The following is a 20,149-nucleotide window of genomic DNA, read 5'->3' on the forward strand; positions in this document are numbered from 1 at the left end:
AAGTCCTTTGTTAATTTGCTCTGGACATAAGCCGAGCCGCTTCAGCCCCCTGTGAGCAATTTGGGGTCACCTGTTTTACAGGGTCATAAGGCATTCAGGACAATATACACAGGTTGCTTTGACTACTTGAAGCAGCTGGGCTTTTCGAAAAGTAGTTTCCAAAACTAGTTTTCTGTCATCCTTTGTCCAGTTTGGTGTCATGGTTAGGAGTGAGGACTTCTAATCTGGTGAGCTGGGTTTGATTCCCCGCTCCCCCACATGCAGCCAGCTGGGTGACCTTGGGCTCACACCTACCTCACAGGGTGTCTGTTGTGGGGAGAGGAAAGGGAAGGCAACTGTAAGCCACTTTGAGCCTCCTTCAGATAGAGAAAAGTGGCATATAAGAACCAACTCTTCTCCTTCTCCATGAATCACATAATTGGAATAAATTGTGCAAATGTAAAGACATCATTCAAATGTCCTCAATGGCAAGCTAAGCGTAGTTTGGGATATAGTTACTTACCAATCTAGCAGACATTTTCATGCTTAATATGTTTATCTGAATAATTTGTATAGGGCTGCAGAATTAAGCTCTTCAAGTTCTCTTGCTGTAGAATTGTTATTTCACGAAGTCTACACATGGCACCGATGTTAGGAAATGGAAAGGAGAACCTGTTAAACGGCACCACCAGCTTGGAAATAGGTACCAGGAGAGAACCTTTAATTTTTTTCTCTCTCTCTCTTTCTCTCCATCCTCTTTTTTTTCCTCCAGGAAGTTGTAACTTTGGATGAAGAGACTGTGAACACACCGTGCTATTGCCAGCTGGAACCCAAATGCTGCCACATCCTGCTGGAACAACTTGGAACGTATGTCCTTGTGGGAGAGTCCTACTCGAGGTCGGCCATCAAGAGACTCCAACTCGCCATCTTTGCACCTACCCTCTGCACTTCGCTGGAATACAATCTCAAAGTCTACTGCCTGGAGGACACGCCCGATGCCCTGAAGGTAATGTTGCTCTGTTGGCTCTCTTCTCTTACTCCTTTTCCCCATCCCTTTCCCCCAATCTATAATAGAACTATTTATCACACCATAAAACTAGTTTCTTACGGGTTGACCCTCTTCCATGTGTTCTCTGGAAGGTAGCTTAGAATTCAGCATGGCTCATTAGAATGTGCTTCATGGTCCAAGTGAAAATATCCTTCAACCTTAGAAGGCATTTTCCATGGTAGTCACTGAATGTTGACTCTTAGGAAGCCTCTTTAGATAGTCCCCTCCTGTTTCAATGGATCGTTTGACATAACACACTGTCAGACACAAAATCCTGCCTGAAATGGGCTCTACATTGAATAACGTTTGTCTCATCCCATCCTCCGTTGTTCAATATGGACAAGAATCCAATCAGGCATCTGGTAACATTTGACTTTAAAAAGTCCATGCCTCTGCTAGTCTTCTCTGTGCTCCATGAAGCTTTGATGTTATGCTGCAAGAGACTAGAACTGAGTTCACACATGCATCTAGACCTCACTTGATGGCTGTACGCTTGATGCACTGACCTCTCTGAAAAGCATAGTGTTTGGGACAATCGTGGTGGTATGGAAATTCTTGGCCAGGGTACTTTAGCTGTGTTCTGTCTGTGATCTGTCTGCTACCTCTTTATCCAACATGGCACACAGGGATTGTCTCTCCATGTACTCCTCACAGCAGTCTTGTGAGTTTAGGCTTAGAGAATGTGATTGGCCTGAGATCACCCTGTGAATGGGGATTTGAATGCAGGACACAGCCAGCTCTCATGGGTGGCCCATTGAAGCACAGCAAATATGCATGAGTGGCAGAAGTTCTGGAATCTGCATCTCTGTGCATCTAAGAATGGATTGTCAGAGGGATTTGCCTCACTCCTGTTTCTGGCAAGACAACTTCAGCATACTCCCTATTCCTCGGAGCAGATAGCAACCTGTTTGTACACACAAAGCATTCACTTTCATTCACTATTTCTTGTCTAGCTGCCACATCACACAAGCTACTTCTGCCCAAAGTGGCTGTGCTGTGACAGAGCACATGATATGACTTGGGAACTAAGCAAAACAGCCTGATGCAATGCCTTGAAAAGTGACCCAGAGTTTGGTTTCAGTAATAAGCGTGTTTAAGCTATTCCTCAGGGACCAGCCTTGTCATTGTGGCTGGAGTTCCCAGGAGCAAGAGGAAGGGTGTCGCAAGGACTATATTCCATGCCCTGTTTTGAAAGTACAACACAAGGACCTTCCGCCCCCGACTTGGAAAAAGCAGGCACTTCCTTCCTTGCTAATTCCCTATAATAAACAGATTCCAACACAACTCTCCTTTCCTATACATTTTCATAGCTTACAGCACATATACACCCAAGCCCTCTGCAAAGGGCTTCACTCCTTCACTCCTTTTATTCATTACCTTTCTTGGCATTACAACGTATAAGTGAGGAAAAATCAAACGACTGGAAATATATATGAACAACATCAAAATGAACAAAGAGTAGTAGCTCCACTTCTGTCACTTCCATAGGCTGGTTGGTAGCCCAGTTTTGTACTGTGAACCCCCAGCAGAAAACTGGCATGTTAAAAAAATCGCATTTCTTTAAATATTTATATCCCACCTCTCAACAAAACATCATTGGAGAGGCTCCTATAACAATTAAAGCCATAAAGGGATCTATGTATAAAATAAAAAGAGCAGGTAATAAAGACCTAGGTTGGCTACCAAATCGGCAATCTGGAGGATGCCAAGGATTCCAGGGCTTTCAACAGAAACATCTGGACCTCAGGCTGAGAGGGAGCCTTATGGTGTTTCAGAGGCTACATTCCCCCAGAGACCTTGCCATGCACATGAGAAAATGGAGATGTGCCGCAAAAGCTCCATCAACCATCCCACAGTTTAAACCTTCTGGGCTGGCTACACTTGGTATAAACATGAGAAACCTGACCCTTTGCCCTTAACTAGCCAACAGAACAGTAAAGAGAACAAAGTTTGAGAACAGGGGCACTTTTAAGAACAACAAAGTTTTATTCAAGATATTTTTTTCAAGCATGTTTCTTCAGATATAATAGGGACAAAATTCCTCAACCATACATACTCAACCATATGGGGGGGGGGGTTAATTGCCAGTAAGGTTTAGCAAGAGTTCAGATGCAGAATTAACTGGCCAATTATAGCTGAGAGAGGAATGAGTGATCAGAGCCTTGGGAATGACTGTTTCAATCGGCATACAAAGAGAGGAGATAAAGGGCAGAAGCCTGAGTTCAGTGGTTGCTCCAAGGTCAACCCTTTCAATTCTGGGTACAGATAAAGAGGAGATGAGAGGCTACTATGTGCACTTCACATGTGGAGGGCTGGATTTTTGCATGGCCACTCATATCTCCAGGTTGGGTTGCCAACCTCCAGAAAGCAACTGAGGATGCCCTGCTATTACAACTATTACAATTGATTGCCGGGTGACCAAGATGGCTGCTTTGGAGGGTGGACGCTATGGCATTACCCCCTGCCGAGCTGCCTCCCCTTCCCAACCCCACCCTCCCTGACTCCACCCAGAGCTGGCAACTGGACCTCCCAGTCAAGGGTCCAGACAGTGGGTCAGCTTGTGCAGGAAAGATGCAGGCTTATCCATTAGTTCTCGCATACAACCTCATCTCATAATCAAAGTTGTTAAAGATCTGTCTAAAAACTGCCTCATTGCTCTTGATACGCAAACAACTTATCGTCAAGCTACTTTGAAAGACTATCAATAATATTAGCATCATTTGTGCACATGACTAATGAAAGTGACCCATCATTCTTAATGAAGTAGAAATCTCCATCTGCTCTTATTCTAAAAGAGTGATTAGTTCCAGTGTTCAATGCCAAGCTGATGTCTTCAGAGCTTACAGCCTTCAGTATTTTTAACCTTGGACTTGCATTAGCCTCTCTGAAATGTCCACAAGAGGCCTGTAGAAGTTCTCTTTCGAGCCTACGAGTGGGGAAGTAACAGGAAGGAAACTTTGACTGCTGTTTACTATGTTGGGATGCTTATTCATAAAAGAGAGGAGACGGATTTTCCAAGACATCACTGTGCAATCTGCAATGGTTTTCCTGAGCTGGTTAATAGCTGACTGCACATTGCTTCAGAAATGGCATAAGAATTCTCACTGGCTTTCTTGGAATGCTGTGATTCCACAGTAGAGTTAAGCGAAAAGCCTGGGCTGTGGAGAAGAATGTATAATTGGGGTAAGAGAGTGATTAAAATGCAAAATTTGCTGCCATAGGATGTAGCGATGGCCATAGAAATAAACAGCTTTAAAAGGAGATTAGATAGATTCATGGAGGACAAGTCTATCAACAGTTAGTAGCCATGGTGACTGAGGGGAACCTTTACATCAGAGACAAAGTCTCTGAAAAACAGCTAAGAGGCAACATCAGGGGAAGGCCTCAACCTCTATGCCCTGTTGTTGGCCCTCCAGAGGAAGTGGTGGGCCACTGTGTGAGGCAGGATGCTGGACTAGATAGACCATTAGTCTGATCCAGCAGGGCTCTCCTTAAGTTCTTAGGACCAGGAGTACGGGAGCCATTGTGATGCTCTTAGTGCTTATTTATCTGGCCAGTTGATTTGAATTATGGCATCTGTGATTTCTTTAATCAAAATCAGCATCTCTTCCCCTATATTTCTGGCCCTATCTATGATACGTTGTTCTCACCATTCTCTGTTTTTACTTTCCACAGGAAGTGCTTGAATTAGAAAGGACTCTTGGTGGTTATCTTTTGGAAGAACCCAAACCCCTAATGTTCAAAGACAGTTATCACAACCTGCGCCTCTCCATCCATGATATCCCCCATTCGCTTTGGAGGAGCAAACTCCTTGCCAAGTATCAGGTGAGTGGCAGAGTTACCATCAACTGAGGATCGACAACAAAATGGCCGCTGTTCATCTTTATTGTTCCTCAGATTACTGCCTCTTCCCCCAAACCAGAGAATGGTAACTTGAGTCAAAAGCAAGTTCTTAGGTCATGCCCTCACGGCTTGTGACAACCCATCTGCAATGTCCAGGAACCAGGATAAAGCCTGCTTTTGCTCCATGCCTAGGCCACAAAAGGATAGCAGGGTGGGACCCAGTTAAATATGCAGAACAATAAGCGAATCAGAGGGCAGTGGGATGCCTGTGTGGAAGCACAAAATCACTGAAGGCAGAGCAGTAAGTTGACACACAAGAAATCTTCAGCCTTCAACACAATATCTTTAATACGTATTTAATGATTCCCAGCACATTCCGCTAAACAGTGCTCTATCAAGGGATTCCAAAAACTTAAAAATGGAAATATACAAAACAATAATGAGTAATGAAATATAAGGCAAAAATGAAAAAAAATGTCATGTATTGTAGCAATTGTTCATTTTTTCTAAGCTTATGAAGCTCATTTTCTAGAACTGAATACTTTGTTGAAATGTCTTTTCTGTATGTATTCATGGCCAGCGATAGGCCTGGAGGGGGTGGGGAGGGGAAGGGTCCCTTGGTGGGCATGTACATAGCTATGCTTCCTAACCATATTCTGCATCATTGCATCACTTCTGGGGTTTCTCAAAGCCTGAAGAATATTTCAGACATTTCTCATCAGCTGGGTTAGAAATTGCAAACCTGTTTTGTACTATTGTTCCCCCATACAAAAAAGCCACCTGTGCATTTCCAGAGGCCTTTAAACAGTGGACTGATTGTGCTGACTCATCCGGTTTTTCAATTGGCCACAGGAAATCCCTTTCTATCACATCTGGAGTGGCAGCCAACGGGCCCTGCATTGCACCTTCACCCTCGAGAGATACAGCCCAGCTTCCACAGAACTCACCTGCAAGATCTGTGTCCGGCAAGTGGAAGGGGAAGGGCAGATATTTCAGCTCCACGTTACTCTTGGAGAGGTGAGCCATGGGAAGCAAACTGTGGAAAACTCACATGGTTGGTTGGGGTGGGGCAGAAAGAGCAGAATATTGGACAGTGGTCTTTTGTGGCTACTCTCAGAAGTGTTTGCCCAAACTAGCATCTCAGCTGTTGTATCAATGGGGGGACTCTGGGGATTACGTTAAGTTGGGACTCACATACTCCAGATCTTGTGAAGGGACCAGCAAATTCATTTTCACTGAACACTTACTGATCCTCCTAATGCTTTCCTAGGACTGATTGCTGTCACTGCTGCCCATCTGTGCGATGGAAGCAGCTGTATCATCCAGGCTGCCTTCTAAGTGGGTGCATAAGGCACACACCTCTCTCTTTTTAACAGCTGGATGTGAGCAAGCTGCCAGCGCTGTTTTTAAAATAGTATATCCAGTTTTAGTTGGATCTCAGATCTATTTCAGGAGTTGTTTCATCCTAGAAGGTGCTGCCCTGTTACCACTCATTTTACCCATTTTACCCATTTTACCCATTTACCACCCATTTTACCAAGGCATTTGTTCCTTCCAGTCTAGCTCTGGAGCATGTGAAGCATTTGCCTGTCTTTCACCCAAGTCACCCCTTACGCATATCAGATAAACGTCCCCGGCCTTAGCAAGTATTAATGTTGTGTTGAACTTTCCTTGCATGCTGGTTTAGAAATTATGCACTCCAGTGCAGCTACTGATTTCAGGGTAACCATGGAAGAGTCGGCATGATTTTTAAAAATAATTGATTATAATTTTTTGCAAGTGAATCCACTTATAAGAATGGAGCTAGAAGCAAAGGGGGTTGAATACAATCCATGAAGATGGGTCTTCGGTGACTCATAATCTGGCTGAGTTTATGCTACCCAGGAGAATCTGGGCAAAGGATGTTGCCAAATTTCAGTTCTTATGCTTGCCGAGATATATTTGCAGCCATGTGGGCTGTGTCTGCTCCTGAGTATGGAGGCTCAGAGGAGCATTGGGCCAGAAGCGCCATTGTCATCCTATTTATTCCTGTATTTATTTACTTTATTCCTACCCACTTTAACAACAACAACAACAATAAAAAAGTTTAGACTCACCCTTCCCCAAAGGCTCAGGGCGGGTAAGCATATCTAAAGACAATAACAATTGCCATATTAAAACAAAACATTCTGTAATCAGATGAATTTAAAACAGCCTTAAGTTCCCAGTTGCGCAATCGAGGTATCAGGTAGGGTGAAAGTGTGGCTGATGTTTTGGGCAGGGAGGCCAGAATTTCTGTGTCATTTCTGGCTCCAACTGTAGGCCCGGCAGAACAGCTCTGCTTTACAGGCCCTGCAAGTTTGTCATAAGACTTGCAGGGCCTTGAGGGAGAGCATTCAGCCGGACTGTATCAAGACCTGCATTGACATCCTTGGGTCCAGGATCTTGAGCACATTCTGCTCACTCAGGCATAAACTCCTTTGGGAGACATAATGGAGGAGGCTCCACAACAACCCTGTGAGGTACATTAGGCTAAGAACTGTTTTTTTATACTCTGCTTTTCACTACCTGAAGGAGACCCAAAGCAGCTTGCAATTCCCTTCCCTTCCTCTCCCCACTACAGACACCCTGTGAGGTAGGCGGGGCTGAGAGATCTCTAACAGGATTGGTCTGTGGGAACAGCTTTAAGAGAACTGTGACTAACTCATCTGGCTGCATGTGGAGGAGTGGAGAATCAAACCTGGTTCTCCAGATTAGAGTCCACTGCACCATGCTAGCTTAGTCTCACCTCTCTAAGAGTGTGTGACTGGCCCAGCATCATCCAGCAAGTTTCCATGGTCATGTGGGGATTCAAATTTGGATTTCCCAGATCTTAGTCCAATACTCTCACCACTACACCATGCTGGCCTTTCCTGTGGCTATAATAATACGTTATGCTTATTACCTTCATCATATTCTCCCATCACAGTGCCTGCAAAAACAAAGATAGCAAAATCCAGAGGAAGTGGCTGTGCCATTTCATCTGTTTTCCTGGTTTAGTCTCTGTGTAGAATTTGAGTTTCCATTCTGCAGTGATCTTCTGTGCAAAGTCCCTCCAAAACCCACAATGCACTGCAGCACTCTGCCTTGCAAGCAGACAAATCTTGCCGCCTCTGATGCCACCTGTGGCTCCGCAAGTCCTGCTCTTGTTGAGCTGTGCCAGCCGATACTGGAAGTCTGTTTCTCCCTGGCTTCACTGAAGCAAAGCTTGATTTCATTACGAAAGTCGCTGTTGTTATTTTGAAGGCATGAGATTTACCCTTCATGATCGACTATGTTGAATGCTGCCTAAGGTCAAGCAATATGAGTGATGCCAACCCACTCCGGTTTAGCAGGTGCCTGAGGTCATCCGTCAGGGCGACCAGCCCCATTTCCACCCCATGGCCAGGCCGGAAGCCCAACTGGAATTGGGTCTATGATTTAGGAATGCTGATGGCAGGTCCTTTTGAATGAGGCCCGGTGATATCCCCTTGCCGGTCATGTGGGGTGAGCATTGTCTCTGAGGCAGCTGGCTTGAGCTCAGGCACTACCTGTAGATGAGGCATTAGGCAGCTGAACAAATGATCAGTGGGTACACCGGCTTATCCGTGCAAGCAGCCCCCAAATCCAATTGTGTCAATGAGCTCACAAATGCCTCTGTTTTCCCAGAGCGCCAGTTCCTTGGATGCCTTGAGTTCCCACCCTGGCAGTGCCCTGACAACTCAGCTGGGACCGTACGCCTTCAAGATCCCTCTCTCCATACGGCAGAAGATCTGCAACAGCCTTGATGCCCCCAACTCCAGAGGAAACGACTGGCGGCTCCTGGCTCAGAAACTTTCCATGGATCGGTGGGTTTCATTTCAGGGCTCCCTTCTCAGTCGTCCTAGAGGAGAATCACATTAGTTGGGAAAGCCAATTGTTGTGCCCTCATTTATTTATTTGGGCATCTAAAGGTAAAGGTATCCCCTGTGCAAGCACCAAGTCATGTCTGACCCTTGGAGTGACGCCCTCTAGCGTTTTCATGGCAGACTCAATACGGGGTGGTTTGCCAGTGCCTTCCCCAGTCATTACCGTTTACCCCCCAGCAAGCTGGGTACTCATTTTACCGACCTCGGGAGGATGGAAGGCTGAGTCAACCTTGAGCCGGCTGCTGGGATTGAACTCCCAGGCTCATGGTCAGAGCTTCAGACAGCATGTCGGCTGCCTTACCACTCTGCGCCACAAGAGGCTCTATTTGGGCATCTACAGCCTGCCTACTGATGAAAATCCCTGTGGAGGCTTAGATTTAAAAGAAAACGCAAGTAACACAAACCCTAAAGCAGTACATAAGTGCCACCAAGTCACGGCTGACTTATGAAGACTGCAGCAAGGGGTCCTCTGCAGAGTGTTCCTCAGGGGTCTCCCACCCAAATACCAACCCTGCTTAGCTTCCATGGTCTGACGAGATCGGCCTAAATCAATCCACCTTTCCTTGGCCAGAAGCAAAAACAAGCCATAAAACATCCAGTGTAAGCTACAAAGGCAGGATTGCATAGTGTGCAAAAACCCTCTCTGTAACCAATGCTTGGCAGAGAAGAGATTTTGAAACAGCTCTGCTGTAAGTATATAGGAGGGCGCCAAGGGGCAGGGGCTAACTCAGGAGATCATTTCACAGTTGCACTCATATTGATTCAGAACGAAGTTTGAGTCCAGTGGCACCTGTAAGACCCACAAAGTTTGATTCTGTCTATAAGCTTTCATGTGCATCTTCAGATCCAAAAGCGTAAAGCCATAATTAAATTTTGTTGGTCTTAAAGGTGCCCCAGAACGCAAACTTTGTTCTGCTGCTTCAGACCAACATGGCTACCCTGATGAATTTGTATCAATTCAATCAGGATTATTTGTGCCTGTATTATAGATGCAGGGGAAGGACTGGGCCTAGTAAATTCATGGCAGAGACCCAATTCAAATGGAGGCTTTCAAGTTTGTGATTCAGTCCCTTGGCCACAATGCATTATTGTTTCTTCTAGGTCTATTCTGCACACAATAGATAATGCACTTTCAGTGTGCTTTAGAAGTAGATTTTCCTGTTCTGCACAGGAAAATCCAGCTGCCAAAGGACATTGAAAGTGCATTATCCTATGTGTGCGGAATGGGCCGTAGTTTCATGCAAGTGATTCACGGCACCTTCCTTCCTAACAGTCCTGACCTGACCGAAACTCAGGGTGAGAACTGCCTTGAAGGTGACATCGACTTTCTCTCTCATTGTGTTTCCCTGCCCAGGTATCTGAATTTCTTTGCCACCAAAGCCAGCCCCACAGGAGTGATCCTTGACTTATGGGAAGCCCAGCATCAAGACGATGGGGACCTTAACACTCTGGCCTGTGCCTTGGAAGAGATGGGCAAGAGCGAGATGCTGCTTGTCATGGCGACAGAGGGGGATTGCTGATGCAGTTCTGGAAGACATCGGCCACGGCCGAACGGAGGTCGGAGCAAGAGAGGGAGGGAAACGGCCCATTTTGAAACGAGGGTGAAGAGGACGGTGCTTCTCGCTGAGAGGATCGACCTGGGCTTTCGTCTCCTTCTATCGCTCCTCCTTCCTCAAATCACAATCAGCCTTAGAGATCCACATTGAACAGTTACAGTCTAAGTGTTAAAAGACAAAACTCCTTCCTCCTCCTCCTCCTCACAGCCTTTGGAGTGAGGCCCAATAGCAGTGTATCATTGCTCACCCTGACCACAGCCCCTGGTGGAAGACATGGCCTGCCACCAGCTTCTGCCACGTCGTGTGGCTACGAGGGCTTTTGGAATCTGAGCTGGGATTTTGTTGTCTCTCGTTTTGATTCTCGGGGAGGGGGTTGGATTTCTTTGCCCTTCTCTCTTCCCACTCCTGCCTTGTTCTCCTGTTTCTTCTTCTACTGGCATTTATGCTTTGAAGAGCCGAGTACAATCTAGAAAAGACTTGCTTACTCCTGTCAAAAAGCTTCAAACGGCTTCAGACAGAAAAAAAGGGAAAGGGAAAAAACAAAAAAGGAAAACAGTTTCTTAGGAAACGCAAGTAATTTATTATCCAGATCTTTGGATGTGTCCTTTTTTAAAAAACAAATAAAAGTTAGGCATCTTTAATGTCTGTGAAAGAGTGTCAGGGCACTCAGAGAGAGAGAGAGAGGGGGGGGTGCGTGTATGTGTTTGTCTCTGTTTGTGTGTATGTGAGAGAGAGAGAATCTGCTTAGTGAAAATTAAGCAAAACCAACCAGTGGAGTTTGTTGAGGTAGGAATTGGTGGTGAGGGCAGAGCTTCCTGCAGATTGAAAAGAACAAATGCTGTCCCCACATTCTGTTCCCAAATATTATTTTCTGGCAGAAGTAGAACGGTTGCAGTGAGAGGGAGAGTCCATTGAAAGAGAACCCCCTCCCCCCCCCCAATTTCTGGAAATGAATAAGGGGGAGCCTCTTGGAGCTTTCTTAAAAGAGCAATACGAATCCTTGGCACTGTTTCCAGCTATTCTGTGGTGCCCAGGTGTATCTGACCAAATATCCATTGATATTTTTCCCTGGTCTTTTTTCACTTCCATGTCAGGCTGCCAGTGCTTTGTGCCGCCTGCTTGGTCTTGGTGGGGGTGGGGGGCACCAGTTCCATCACTGCGTGGCGGAGAGGTCCAGTAGTTTGGTAAAGGGAAGATCAAGCTAATCCAGAGACATAAGTGCTTCCGGCCATAATCAGGAGAGCACCGCTGGTTATGTCCAAACACTTACACATGTTCAGCAGACTTTTTGACCTGAATTGTTTGGAGGGGAGAGTTAACAGCAGCCCCCCTGCTGTACTGCAGACTGGATTTGAAATTCCCCTGAATTTCAAATCTGCTTTCTACACGTCCCAAGGAGGTGCAGTTCTGAAATTCTCTCTGGTCATTAAGCATTTAGTTCCCTGGATTATAGTCGTCGTCTTCTTCTTAACCTTGAAACCATTTGAGTGCATCTGTAAAACACGAGTTGGTTCCTGTCCCTGAGTGAGTGGGGACAAGTGGAGCTGTTTGGGAGTCCTCCTTCTGTTACTCTTTGTTGCAATGGAATAGTATGTTGGGATATGTTTCATTCAAAAGCTGAGGTGGCAGCTGTCGCTGTGAGATGTTAAGTATCCCCCTCTGACTGATTCTTCCATTTGGATATCAGAGGTGAGTTCTAGCACTTGGACACTTGCCAGTTTTTGCTCATATAATGAAAACAAAGAGCTGGGTTTTGGTACCTCACTCTTCACTACCTGAAGGCATCCCAAAGCAGTTTACAAAGACCTTTCCCTTCCTCTCCCCACAACAGGCACCCAGTGATGTAGGTGGGGCTGAGAGAGCTCTGAGAGGACTGTCCTGCAAGAGCAGCCCTAACAGAGCTGAGACTAACCTAAGGCCACCCTGCTAGCTGCATGTGGAGGTGGAGTGGGGAATTAGACCCAGCTCTCCAGATTAGAGGCTCTCATGGTTAGTCAAATGATACAAAGAGATTTGTCTGCAGTGTCTGTTACTCTTCCATCCTCATTACGAACTTTTGTCTGAGACGTTTCTCTCCCTTCCAGCGTTCCGGTGTTCACTAAAGATGGATACACTGCAAAGAAGTCTTTTCCCACATATTTCCCCCATATTCCCCTGAATGTTGGCTGATATGTTGCTTTATCTGAAGCAGAGAGACTGGTCACCCTGTAAAATATACGTTTTGCAATGTGGGAAGGGATTGATATTGGCATATTTTAGTCCTGCAGCATATAGATTGAGCAACTGCTGTATGCAGGTTCATCCCCATGTATTAAGAACTAATGCATGGACTGTCCCTTAAGCAAAATAGTAGGCATTGATGATCACATGGTCTTATTAGTAATACTTGATTCTACCTGTATGTAGCAGTATATCCTTGGACAGAGTTCAAGTTCATAAAGCATGGAACTCCGGGATGGGCTTCTCAACATCCCTGACTGCAGCCAGATTTTTCAAAAGTATTTAATATCCAGCTGCACATAATGATAGTCACGGTAATGAACAATTTAACAAGGCTACAGTGGGGTGGGTCACATGACACGTTTACATATTTTATGGATAATAACTTACGGGAATGACTGGCTGGCTTGTTTTTCTCGTGACGTGCCCCAGAATGTACCGCAGATGGTGCTGTTGTCGACTTTTTATCCAGACAGCTGCCTCTAACATGCACCTTATGTCTAGATTTTTTTGCAGGAAAGCTCCTGCTTCTTTAAAGACAAACTACAGGCCACAGTAGAAGAAGCATCAGAGACACACGATCGGTAAACCGATCTGATGTAAGAGCTGATGTAGACATTGCCGAGATTGGCTCTGGAATGCCACCCTGGATGAATAGCTCTTCTGCTTTATAGTGTTTTCTTGGTGGAATATCCCTGCTCACCCACCACTTGATCAAGGTTTTCATTGTTAGGGCAAACAGCACAGTTTGGGGGGAGTGATTTGCATCAAGCAAATGGTGTGGGTGAGGGACTGAAAAAACCCCAGGAATGCACCATAGACCCAATTCAACTTTTAATAGACACTTAAAGAGTTGGGGGTACCAAACGTACCTAGAGAGGTTCTAAATTTCCTGCAGCGTCTCAGCAGCTGTTTGAAGTGGAGAATGTTCAAGTTACATATTAGTGCCTCCAGCAACAAGTGGGTGCAGCTACCTGGTGTGCAGCTTTAAGTGGGGTAGTACTCTTACTCATGATAAAATCAAAGTCCAGTGGCACCCTTAAGACCAACAAAGGTGCTACTGGACTCTGATTTTATTGTGCTACTTCAGACCAACACGGCTACTCATTTGAATCATGACTCATGAGTGAGTCTGTTCCCAAGTAGCTGCATTTCAGGTCTCAGCTGAATCACAGAGTTGAAGTGACCTCCAAGGTCATCTAGTCCAACCTCCCTGCACGATGCTACTGCACCTGCTCTTCTAAATGCATCAGTAGCAGGACAGCCTGTTGGTACAAGGCCAATCCTTTATCCACACAAATACACACCCTCCAAGAACTGATGTGAACAGGGAAACACAGGAAAATTGTAATGGAGAGCAAAAAAGATCAAATTCATTTTTTTTAAATCAACATGCCACTATAGGCATACCCTCAGAACATGAAAAAACTGGGGAAATAATAGGTTTCTGGTACTCATGAAATGACAAGCTGGTTAATGTGATAACAAAATACTAAATGATTTTTTTTAAGACATAAATTTTAGAAGACCAAATATGCTGATTGTCCCCTGCCCCCTTCGGCAGCTAGGATTCTAAAATGCTGGTTATCATACCTTTCAAGGGCTGGCTCATTTTCCCATTGATAACCAGTATTTTATTTCTCAAGCTGGCTACCCATTTCCCATAGGTTTTCGTCCATGTGTGTCCCCCAGCGTTACACTTGTGACGCTCTTGGGTATCTGCTACAGTTCCAAAAGATTTGTTTCCATTTGTACCTTCTGCTGATGTTGCCTGGGACTCATCCCTTAAGGTTCTGAAGACCAATCTAGCTGAAATCAGTGGACAATAAGCACCAAGCTGTAATGTTGCATGCCAAATTTCCTTTGAATTGAGTCCTTAGATTCTGTTCTGGGATGCAGTCCACTGTTGGCAGCATTTTGGAGGAGAGAACACCCACCATGATAAATTTATTCCAAAGGCAAAGAATCATTCACAGCCGTAGATACGTTGAGGAAGTTACTTAGCAAAGAACCATGGGGGTCCATGTTAGGTGCACTTTTATTTAACAGCTTGATTAACAATTTGCAGTAGAAAAGTAAATAAAATTCATGTGTGATGCTAAATGGAAAGACTTTGCAAATGCCACTGTAGAAAGAGCAATGCAGCTCTGAGACTTATTTGAAATGTTAAACTCAAGATGAATATTTCAAAGGTGGCTCTCAATTTCTCTTTTAAAAAGCATCAGCATGCCTCATTGATTTCAAGTGATGAGCAGTGAATATTTAGGACTGGACAATGAATACCCTGAATACACGGTCTTCCTGTTTGGGAGAAATAACGCTTGGGAAAGTTATTGCAGAAGCGGCTTGTGGAAATGGAAGGGCAGCAACCAATTAACTGCAGTTTCAAACTGCATTTAGGGAAGATAAAGTCCTCCAGAGATGTTCTGCTTGTCACTCAAGAGTCTCCTAAACTAGACATAATAGAGATCATGAAGCTCTTGTCAGTCTTTTAAAGACAAATGTGAATTAAAACTAAGCAGCCTGTGGGAGTTTAACACTTCCACTCCCACATGCTTTCTCCGAGTGAAACTGGGCTACCCAGGCTGTTCTAGCACTTCACATGGCTAATAACAGTATTGAGGGTGGCTGCTTGAATTAGAGAACGCACACAGGAGAGGAAGGGTTAACCCTGATATGCCTTGGGAGCCATGCACAGCTGTAGTTGCCCTTAATCCCATGTGACACTAAAGGAGTGTTTTGTTTCCCCATCTGTTTTGACCCTAAGCGCTTCATAGATTTTTCCATTTCTTGATTTCCGTAATTACTGAGAGAGGGAAAGATTCCTGACACCAGATAACAGTCCCTAAAAGGCCTTTGGACCACCTGTGTGTTGAGATGTCGTGGACTGTCATTGTCACAAAAACGCCTGTGAAGCCACCACCAATGTGTATTATTTTGCATCGATTAGCCAGTTGCCGGATTCTGCCTCTTAGGGTGACCATTAAAGCACTGCAGTGCCTTCTGGTTTTTCTTTTCTATATTAGAGAAGAAAAATGAAATAATTTTCTAGCAAGAAGCATCCATGCAAATGACTTTTTCATATGTAATTGTTTACTGAAGGGGGTGAATATTCCAGTAGCCTCAGCCTGAGATAACATTCTAGGTAGGCAGCAATGAAGCCTGAGAGGGCCGTTCTTTATTAAGAGTGTGCATTTCAGGGGGCAGGGCAAGTAGAGCTCAAGTGATTCCCTCCCAGGAAGACTCACCTTGCTAGGCACAATTGATGGGCATACCTCCTCCATTCTGTCGTTGGAGGAAGAGCCTGGAGGCTGGAGGAGGAATTCTCCTTAAGCCTGAAGAAGGCTTCAAACTTTGCCCACTAGAGTGCTAGGTTAAAAGCTGCTTTTCTAAGCATTTGCAGGCACTTGAGAACTCCCAGTGCTCTCCTAAGCAGAGTCTCTAATTCCACTCGAGTGCCTGTTGATGGATTCTGGGAACGAAGGAAAAATATTTCGAAGGGATAAGGGGGGAATGTGGCCCTCTGTATTTAAAAATGCCCTTGTGGCACCAATCGGTAGCCCTTTTAAGTGACTGTTTTGTGGATTTTCCTGGCAAAACGAAATCAGATGTAGTGCAGAAGTACCACTAGGGAATACATACTTCCCGCAGTAAACACTTCCGGCAGTAAAATTCTACTGCAAATGCACCTGTATTACCTTGCTTTTTCCCCCAATATTGCTGTAAGTAGCCTTTGGTTACTCATTCCCCTTGCAAGTTGAGTGCTGTGGAATTGCAGGGTATTTTCTTATAATCACTACCTCTTGAAGGATTTTTCCTTTTGTAAGCAGAGTGTGGAATTGAGTACAGTGCAGCCTCATCATGCCGGGAGCCATTTTATCTGCCTTTCTTGTGACTTTTGTGCATAGGCAATAACTTTGAACACTGGGCGCAGTTTGGCGAGTTTTGCACCAGCAGGCAGAAGTGGCCGTTACCTCAGGTCCCTATACTCCAGCAGATTTTTTTGCGCAAAGAAGGGCACTGAGGTGAACCGTGAAAGGACATACTCTCTCTCAGGGAGCTGAAATAGGACAGGCAATACCTTTACATGAAAGTTTGGTCTCCAGCATTTCCTCAGGATTTAAGCTTTTGCCTGCTCAATTCATGGCCCAGGAAGGTCCTGGAAGCTGTACCCACCTCATGTTCCTAAGATAACATCAAGTATTTCATACTTAAACCCAAGGAGTGACAACTGTAGGTTACTGGAGAGCAAGAGAGCAATTGTATAGAGGTCACTTTATAGCAGAGAAGCATATCGAACGTTAATTCTGGTTAAGTTCAAGATGACATTTTTAGGCATTGGAATTTAGAGGTCTTAGACCAGGGGTGGGCAAACTGTGGCCCTCCAGATGTCCATGGACTACAATTCCCATGAGCCCCTGCCAGCAAATGCTGGCAGGGGCTCATGGGAATTGTACTCCATGGACATCTGGAGGGCCACAGTTTGCCCACCCCTGTTTTAGACAGTGTTGGTGGTTGGTTTTCATGTGGCAGACTTGGTGTGCTCATTTTGTCCCCCAAGCAAATAGGTTTTGTTGCCAGTTAGGAAGGAGTTGTGAATTTGTGTAGCTGGCAACTTCTGGAAAAGTAGAATTTCACCGTTCAGACTGTGAATTTCTTCAAACTGCTTACACTGAAGTAACCTTCCTGTTATAGCTCTTGATTCTCAAGCTTATGGAGTAATATCCAGTGAGTAGACAGAATGTCAGTATTTTTTTAAATTTTCCTCTTCCCAATTCTGAATTGTAAAGCCAGTGAGTTTCTGAATCTAACTCTGACATATCTGGTTAAAGGACTATCCTGATCTATACAAGGTCTTTATTTCTCTGGAGCTTATATATTATGTATTCCCATTAACGGGTCATATTTTATCCTTTTTCTCTTTGCAAATGGCAGGGATCTTCATATGCAATATTTAGAGCTGGATAAATATCCGGATTTTTATAACCAAATGGTAAGCGTTTTTAAAAATCACACTTGGTTTTTAGGCTGATGTTCTTAGAGCACATGTTTGTTGTGTGGCAGTAAAACTCTCTCAAAGACAGATACTATAGCTGTTGAACCACAAGGTATTTAGGAAGGATGGTTGGCATTTCCTTCCTCCAGCATTTCTGGCGAAGAAATTCCCAGTTTCTGGAATTCTAATGCCTTTATACATTGTAACAATTTCCAGCTAGCTGGAAAATATAAAAGCATTAATCTTCTCAAAAATTATTAGGGGAAATGACACTTCACAGTGGCAGGGGTAAAACAAAAATTCTATCGTTTAGAATTTAGTTTTTTGGTTTCATTTCTTTTTCAAAAATGTATGATTCAAAAAGAGGCAGGGAAATAAAGGATACGGTGTTAAGAATTGATGAGAAAAGAAGGCTCCAAGTCCTTAACCTGATATTTCCAAGCAATTCATGATGATTTATTCTCTGCTTGCACTAGTGCGTTTGGTTTACAAGATTAGACGCTTAAGGCTTTAATGTTGAGTACGTGGAAACTGTCCTCTTCTGTAGAACTGTAATGGCATCTTTAGTATTTGTTTTAAAGTGCTTGCATTGCAATTCCAGGAACAGAGGTCCTAATGTAATTGAATCTCTCTCTCTCTCTCTCTCTCTCTCTCTCTCTCTCTCTGTCTCCCCTAAGGTTGCTTCTCATGTTATATTGTGCAACAGATCTGGAGTCACGGTTAGGTGACTCTGTGCATGTCTGAAATGACTTCTACAAATTCCACAGCTAATCTCACCAATAGTGTCTTTGCAGTAATCCAGACACAGATTCCTACGAGCAGACCCTTTCACTTATCTGGATGAACGATCCGTTATGCATTAGGACCACTTAAGCCCCTGTCTGTTGCGTCTCTCATGTGGGCTGCTATGAACATGCAGTTGGATGGGGAAGGTCAAGAAAGACACGTGGCATAGCTGTTATCATGTTAGACTGGGATCCCGGAAACCCAAGCTCAAGGTCCCAGCGCCCACTCTGGCATGAACTGTGGTGGGTGACCTTGGGCCTGCCCTGCACTTCCAGCCTGACCCTCCTCATGGGGTGGCCATTTTGAAAGTAGAAATGGAGGCGAGAGGAGCAATGTGGTAAGCTGCTTTGAATCTCCGTTGGCAAGGGAAGGGAGGTATCAACATACCTAAGATAAAAAATCAATTGATGAAGGTGGGAAGGAGAGCTGTGTGAAGGATGAAGTCAATTCCTGCTGGCCGTTTGTTCCAGCCTGCCATGAAAGGTCAGGAGCACAGTGATAGCTGAGAAGCAACCGTAGGGTGTCCGGTTAGAGGATGGTTGGGTGTCTGCCTAAGTCTTCACTCACTGTGTACGTGTGCATTTTGGTACTGGATGGGCTCATCCACCTGTGTTGTCTCTGAGTTCAGGACTAGGAAGGGGGCTGTGTGTGAGTGGATAAGACAGCAAAACTCAGTACAACCAATTAGGCCAGCAGTATGTCTAGTGCAGGAGAAGAAAGAGTCTCTGCTTCTCTGATCGGGAAGTGTGCTGGTATGCTTGCTCCTTCCATTTGGCCCCTCATTCAGAAGGAAGGGTGTTGACAAAGCAGGGAGTCCCTATTGCTTTTGTACACCCTCTTCCTCTCACAGGGTGGGGCCGGCCTCTCTCTTTCCACCTCTGTCTCTCGAGGGACTCTCTGTGCTCACACCAAGTTGGTCGACCTGGGCAGGCATCCCGTCGTTTGGGGGGAGGCCACGCCCCTGTCCCTTCCACTCGCGAAGGGCGTCCTTCCGTTCTTGCGCTCTCCGTTCTGTTTCCATATTTATACGTCTGGAGGATTTTGTCTGGGGGCACCCTCTCTACACACATCTGTTTATTCTATGAACTAAGAACTGTAAATACGGTTTAGCATTCCTATTGTAACAAATTGATTTTTATGCAATAAATTATATTTCCTAGTCTAATAAAAACTTTAAAATGAAAAGCGAGCGCCTCATTCATTAGTCACACTCGGGCGGGACGACAAAAGCGAAGGTAAGGCCGAGGATGCGGGACCGCGGATTTAGTGGGAATGGATTCGCTGAAGGAAATTCAAGGCCTCGGCGCAGGGGCAGGCAGCAGCTGGGAAAAGCCGAATGGAAGGACTGGCAAATAATCAACTGAACAAGGCGGGTGCAGAGCCCACATCCTCCTAGCTCAGGGGTAGTCAAACTGCGCCCCCCCCCAGATGTCCATGGACTACAATTCCCACGAGTCCCTGCCAACGAATGAGGCAGGGGCTCATGGGAATTGTAGTCCATGGACATCTGGGGGGCCACAGTTTGACTACTCCCATGGGAAGTACCCTGTTGGGCTTGTTGTTGCTCTTCCTCAAGGTGGAGAGGCACCTCTTAAGAGCAAGCAAGCATTTTTCTCTTCTCAGCCATATTAGTGTTATGACTTGTTCCGAGAACAGGAAGTAGGGAGCTAATTGGGTAAGACAGAAATTTCTCCCGGTTACCCAGAATTTGCAGTCATTCAGCTTTTGATGCCATTGTTTCCTTTGGGTACGTCACCTTCAGCCCCCTTTCTTCTTCCTGGCGGCAGAGGCTGCTTCCTGGATCATATGGGATGGT

The 20,149-nt window shown here is 45.1% G+C and overlaps 1 protein-coding gene across 2 annotated transcripts in view; it reads left to right on the forward strand.

The window, feature by feature from the left end:
• Positions 1–19,518, forward strand: part of UNC5B (unc-5 netrin receptor B) — a 211,525-nt gene extending 192,007 nt beyond the window's left edge. For both annotated transcript variants that reach the window (XM_077350505.1, XM_077350504.1), the window contains 5 exons: positions 752–985; positions 4,703–4,852; positions 5,723–5,887; positions 8,537–8,715; positions 10,130–19,518. In XM_077350505.1, coding sequence (XP_077206620.1) covers positions 752–985; positions 4,703–4,852; positions 5,723–5,887; positions 8,537–8,715; positions 10,130–10,295 — 894 coding nt within the window. In that variant the 3' untranslated portion in view covers positions 10,296–19,518. The remainder of the gene's footprint in view (positions 1–751; positions 986–4,702; positions 4,853–5,722; positions 5,888–8,536; positions 8,716–10,129) is intronic.
• The last annotated feature ends 631 nt before the right edge of the window (positions 19,519–20,149 follow it).

The sequence above is a fragment of the Paroedura picta genome, chromosome 8, assembly GCF_049243985.1.
Source record: "Paroedura picta isolate Pp20150507F chromosome 8, Ppicta_v3.0, whole genome shotgun sequence".
NCBI lineage: Eukaryota > Metazoa > Chordata > Lepidosauria > Squamata > Gekkonidae > Paroedura > Paroedura picta.